At 38.2% G+C, this 6432-nt stretch overlaps 1 protein-coding gene across 4 annotated transcripts in view; it reads right to left on the reverse strand.

The window, feature by feature from the left end:
* Positions 1-6186, reverse strand: part of LOC122774775 (zinc finger protein 236-like) — a 41554-nt gene extending 35368 nt beyond the window's left edge. Inside the window, exons 1-4 of one of the 4 annotated variants that reach the window (XM_044034291.1) lie at positions 6070-6186; positions 4030-4169; positions 647-811; positions 360-538 (exon numbers count right to left, since the gene is read on the reverse strand). In XM_044034291.1, the coding sequence (XP_043890226.1) occupies positions 360-538; positions 647-811; positions 4030-4169; positions 6070-6121 (536 nt within the window). In that variant the 5' untranslated portion in view covers positions 6122-6186. Of the gene's footprint in view, positions 1-359; positions 539-646; positions 812-4029; positions 4170-4824; positions 5935-6069 lie in introns of those variants that run through there. The other 3 variants (XM_044034290.1, XM_044034289.1, XM_044034292.1) reach the window with 3 other exon arrangements.
* Positions 6187-6432: the final 246 nt, after the last annotated feature.

Raw genomic sequence — 6432 nt, forward strand, 5'->3', positions numbered from 1 at the left:
CTTCCCTAATAATTGCCTTTAGATAATTTGTACACAGCACTTACAACAGTTATCCTTGTACAGGATCATTTCAGCATTTATATACTGATGCTAATGAATGAATGAGGATGTTTTGTGGATGTCTGTGTCCAACCTCACACTGTCAGGTTTAGGGTTTATATTTCAACATCAAAATGTTTAAAGAAATAATTCCAGCAACAGTAGTGTCATTCTGTAAAATTTGAAATATCTTTGCCTAACAAAGCTGCTTCATGACATAAAAGAGTCCATTTATAAACAAAATGCAAATGAGATCCCCAATGTGAACCTCCATTAATCACATAGTGGTCTGACTTAAACGCAATGAATCTCCTCCTGACCTCATCTTGGCATGACTCTTAGTGTGCTCCTTGAGGTGCGCAAACGTCTTGAACTCCTTGTCGCAGGTCTTGCAGGTGTAGACCTTCACGCCCGACAGCTCTTTACGATGCTCCTCCAAGTGTAGAGAGAGCTGGCTCTGAAGAATAAACTCATCTCCACACTCGACACAGATCAAGTTCTGTGGGGGGGGGGGTGTCACAAAGTAAAGAAACACATAAACTGCTGTCTATTACACAGAGATATAAAAACCATGACAGTTTGATATCCGACTACTGGGGTGACTGACCTCTTCCTTCTCGTGCAGCATGACATGAGATTTGAGGCTGGCGATGCGTGAGAACCTTTTATTGCATACAGGACAGGTAAAGTCCGAGGTGGTGTGCGTGGACTTGTGAAGGGTGAGGTTGAACTCCACGTTAAATGTCTGTGAGCACTGGTCACATCGATGGGGCTGGGAGGGAAAGAAACTTGAACTTTAATTTGATTGGAGTATCAAATGAAATCCGATTTCTCTCTGCAATGCAGTTGTAGCTGCTCTTGGTGGAGACATGGGGGAGAAATTGTACAAGAAAGAGCATCTGCACCTCAAACAGTTTGCTACTTAAACTGGCTCAAGCTCCTACAGAGAAAGAAGGAAACAAGATGACAGAAAAACAGTTTTAGTAGACTGTTACCTGAAAATATAGGTTGATAAAAATATATATGTAACTATTATCCTGTCCAAAATAATTGTGATATACAAAATTGTTGCGATAAATAAACAAATAAATAAATAAATAAATGTCAAACTGGCTTGAAAAAACAGTACGATTATTTATTTTACTACTCTAAATAATTAGGAATCATAGATCACAATGATGTCCCGGGGAAAAAATGAGGGTGCCACTTGTGAAAGTAAAATAATTATAGTTATGTTATTTACACCAAACTCAGAAAAGTAGCCTAGAATTCATTTGCACTTTCGTATCTGAAGTGAAGCACCAAGTGTGGTGATACTGAAAAAGTAAACCACTTAAAAGATTATGGTTTTTAAAAGATGTGGAAATGTGCACTAAATGAGCCATCGTCAACTACAAAATAAAACCAAATAACTTAGGCTCAACACTTTTTAGATATCTCTTGATCTGGCATGGAACAACTGTGTGACACACACAATTTCCTCTGGGATTAATAAAGTACTCTGATTAAATATAGCTAAAGACATCTAGATGTTTTCAATATGTTTCTTTTCTCCACACACTATTGGGGTGATGGAGTTGATGTTATGCCGACCCAAGAACAACGCAACCTGCCAAGAGGAGCTTTTCATCGCAATGTGCAATAAAATCGTACATTGCCTTATCCCTGCTTGACAACATAAAATAATGTTTTCCATGAGGCACAAATAACACATGTGTAATATTATATATACTATTAGAGGAGCTGACAGACTGAATTTATGACAATAAACTGGAGACAGCAAAAGACCAACACTCCAATGAGTCCAACTCAGACTGTGTGATGGTACTTCATACAACCACTATACAAAACCTGTAGTATCTCTTTAACATTGTTGTTAATTGCATGGAATGAAGAACCAAACTGCTTATCTTGTTGGTTATGACAAGCAACCCACTGTGACAGCATGAGTGTAAGTGGAACTAAAAGGGTTTAAAGGCAAATATGTGAGGACTCACTCTCACACTAACACAAAGTAGATGATTATTCAAATATGAATTAATAACTGACAAAAAAAACCTTGCTCAGCTTGAGTTATTGCACAGTTTTCCATTATTTTACTGAAAAACTATTATGATCGTCTGGATAATTAGTTCAAATCATTCCAGTTATACTGCCTACATATCGCCACCAATAACAATGCAACCACAATCATCACACACTGAACAATAGTGCACAGTAACAATTATTCATATAATTCATTTGAATTCTAAGGGGAAAGAAATTCAAACGGATAACCACTGAATTTGATTTACTATTACTGGCAACTGCCCATTGCAGCAGACTGCAGCTGTGATTCAACATCCAGCAATATTTACAGTGCTATTTAAAATTGTTATTGGGCAACCAGGGCTGTGGGGGGTGGACATGCTACTTCTCCTTTCTCAGCAAAATTTCAGTTTTAGTTCTGCTGTAACTTCTCTACACCAGTAAAACACAAAACAACAGCAATGCTGTGCAACATCAGTAAATGTACATATGTCTGCAGGCTTAATGTAACAGCTCAGTGTATTTATACCTGGAGCATTCATGCACATACTGATATTCACGTATAATAATTTAACCAAATGCAAGCAAAGCTCTGCTATTTTGAATTTTCAATTCAGCTCATGACATTCCACAATGTGTGCACAGTATAAAAGCTGTGCAGGTATTAGCAGTAGCAGCTTCAATGTGCCACTATTATATACCACTGTCCTACTCAATTAAGATAAATTACTGAATTACATACAAATCTGCATTGATTTAGGAAAAATGCCATGTATTGTTGAATGTATTGTTTCAATTTGGTTTAAGGAGGGAGAAGAAATTTTTTTCTCTATACTATCAAACTGCAAAACAAATTGGCACCCAAGTCTACGTGATACAATCGGATTGGAACAGAAGCATGTCATGTGGCTAATTATGGCTATAAAGGTGAGTTATTTACCAAAGACATTGTCTAAATGAAAAACACACAGAGGAATCTTCCACCAAGCTGCAGGTAAAACCATGTTCCTGACACTTCAGAAGCAACTGCCACCAAATACACTGATTGGCAGATGATTGGCAAAATCTGTGCTTAGCAATCAGATAATCTACAGCAGCTCTGAACTTCCACATTGTATAACATCATCTGAGCTGAAAAATCCAGGACACCTATGGCTTTGACAGTAAGCTAGTAACATGTTCCAAACAATAGCTGGAACATTGTTATGATATAAACTGCAGCATTTAACTAAAGCGAGTCAGGTACAGTATTCCCTTCTGACTCTTCTTTTGCCCCAAGCTAAATCTGAATCAAAGCAAACCAGTGAATTATGTCTAGTTTTTAACCATGGTGTCATATCAGTGTCAGCTCAGAGGTCCCAGGCAATTCCCTGTTATTCCTACCCTGTTGTAATGATGATCTACAGGTGAAAGAGTATAGTGAAGAATTTAAGTGATGAATATTCGTTACTCGTGAAAGGTGATGCTCTAAAAGGTCAACAACCCTAGAGATGGAGCTCACTGCCTCAGTAGTGGCTTGAAGGCTCTCGCCTCTTACGATCTTCAAATCTGTCCTGTGGTACTCAGCTTGTATGACAGCATCTCCCTAGATTTTCTGATCACTAGGCGCATCATAATAGAAGCCTTTTTCAACAAAGTGAGTTGTAACAAAGGGGTTACAACTTAATAAATATTTTTACTTGACAAGTGCTATTTCATTTTATATCAAAACACTATGACAATTACCCCCCCGGTGGTTTTCAATAAAATCTTACCAGCTCCAGTGTATAATAACCACTAGCTACTTGACCAAAAAGCTGTGAGAACTAGCTCTTTAGAGACTTAGATTCAACCAAGATGAAATGCAAGAATACAAATTGCTTGTGCTGATGACAGAGAGCAAGTACCCTCTGCTAAATTGCTGCAAATTGTTTAAAAACTGACACGTTCACTTTCTTGTCATGACTCTGTGTCGTCTCTTGCCTTGTCGTTGACCTCATGCTCGCGGAGATGCTTCTGCAGCTGGCTCTCAGTGGTGAAGATCTGACCACATATTGTGCATTTCTTGTCCTTGATTTCTTCATCACTGAAACTGTCCACTTTAGCTTCACTGGGATCTCCATCTGACGAGAAACACAATGGAAAAATTCAATTTCAGTTCAAGATGCATGATTCTCTTGAGACAGGAAGAGCTGTAATAGATAATGTAAGAGTGCATCTTCAACATGTGTTTTCATCTGCAGCTTATCATCTCTGACACCAGCTGTTTTCACCTGAAATGTTATTTTTCATCATGATAAACCTTTCTCATGTTACTTGCTGGTGTGGTTGGACACATGTTTGCCTGGCATCTAAAACAATTCAGTGTACCTTTAAGTGCAGCCTTCTTCTCAGCTCAGTCTCCTACGGTTTCCCAAATTAAGTATTTTTAGCAGAATGAAATGTCACTTGAGACCATTACACCTAGGACTGTATGTATGATATGGCCAAAAATCAACTGACATCACTGATATATAATTATCGCATTATATGTCAGACAACAAAGTCATATTTGCTCCTGAGTGAATTTTTAAGAAAACCAGGTACCAGGTTGCTTTAAAACATCTTTATGGACAAAAACAATAAACACAGTGTTAAATGCACTGTGCATACACAACTTGACAGATAACAAATAAAGTTCAACAGCAGATTTCTTAAATCAAAGTGTTTTTGTTAAACATAAACAGTTTTGTTTGACACATATTTCAATAAACTCCATCACTTTAATCTGGTACTTACAACCACATCTTGCACTCTGGTCCATGGGTTTTTATTGCCTTGTTTTAAATTGACCTGAGTCAACATTTATATGTATATTTACCTTTTTAATGCCTTAGGGGAGGTGCTGTATCTTAATTTAATTTAATTTAATCCTGTTTGGTTTTATTGTTGTATGTCCTTGGTGTGCTGTTTGCTATATGTGCTGTTCTGCAGCTGTTGAAGCACTTTTGCCCAAGACATATTTCCCTGTGGAGACAAAAAAGTACTGTATATTTGCTTTAATATATACTCAATATTAACAAGTTTCTACAAACTTCAAAACAATGTTTAATTGTGTCAAATCGATCATTATTAATATCAACAAAAATCTACTCTCTTTTAGCCAAAAAAGAAATCGCATCAATTTAAATTCGAGTAAAAGATACATATTTAACGTCATGTTTTGTCTGTGAACCTGACAGTGTACATTATATTATTGATTATTGTTGCAGTTTGTTTATTTTTACACGCCCATCCTGGCTGTCAGCTACATACGTGACCCATCCAGTGATTTGCTGGACACAATATAATTTAATTCCGTTGTCTGTGAGGTGACAATGTGTGGATTTTATTATCAGCAGAGTCCGTTTACATCCATCAGCCAAGTCGAGTCGTAACTCACCATTTAACTAATATTGCATTCTGATGGCGGCACCAGTATGCTAGCAAACTGAATAAATCGCGACAAAACACAACCACACTCGTTCAAGTAAAAACTTGTTCCGACCACACACAGCTGTTGCTGCTGCTGCTCCTCGGCAGCTGGACAACCTCGCTCCCTGCTCGCCACAGTGCCGCTAACACAGGACCAGAGTCAAAACTGGCCAACATTATCGTGACTTAGCCCCGAAGCTAACTGTAGCAGAAGGAAGCTAGTTAGCCACAACGGTGCTAACCACGCATTACGAATAAATACATGTTTGTTTTGCAAAGTACGCACATCCACTAACAGCACAACGACAGCGCAACTGTTTCCCTCGCGGACACCAATTTAGACTGAAAGCCAATAAGAAGCGGCACCGAAATGTTATTAATATCATTCCGCCTCAATCACTCCCTCGCCGTACAAAGCAAAGCCCACCCGCAATACTATATCCGGGGACTATATACACTATATTGAAGTATTATTATAGACGATAGGGAGAGGTTTGCCCGAACAATATGCAGTTATTTGGATAGCACATAATCTATATTTTTTATTCGTTGCATTTTGATACTTGTTACCTGTTTCGTCGTTGCTTTTAACTCTCAGTTTGCGAGGCCGGCCCCGCGGCATAGTTCCAGTACTCAGGGTGGGTGTGCTGTGAACGATTGCTTTTCAAAATGGCGACTCGGTCATCATCTGCAGACAGCATCGGTGCCGTGAAGACGCACAGATGCCCGGACGGTGGAGGGAGACATCTACCGTTTGGTTCATTAGACATGCATTTACAGGTATTTAAATTAAATTAAACAAAATGAACATCTTTACATTTATTTTTTTTCTTTGTTTTTTATAACTTTACTTTGTGGGGAAGAAAATACGTTAGACGACGTTATACTTTTGGAGTTTTTTTTTTGGGCGGGGAAGAAAATCATAATTGGTTG

The sequence above is a fragment of the Solea senegalensis genome, linkage group LG9 (assembly GCF_019176455.1).
Source record: "Solea senegalensis isolate Sse05_10M linkage group LG9, IFAPA_SoseM_1, whole genome shotgun sequence".
Classification (NCBI taxonomy): Eukaryota; Metazoa; Chordata; class Actinopteri; order Pleuronectiformes; family Soleidae; genus Solea; species Solea senegalensis.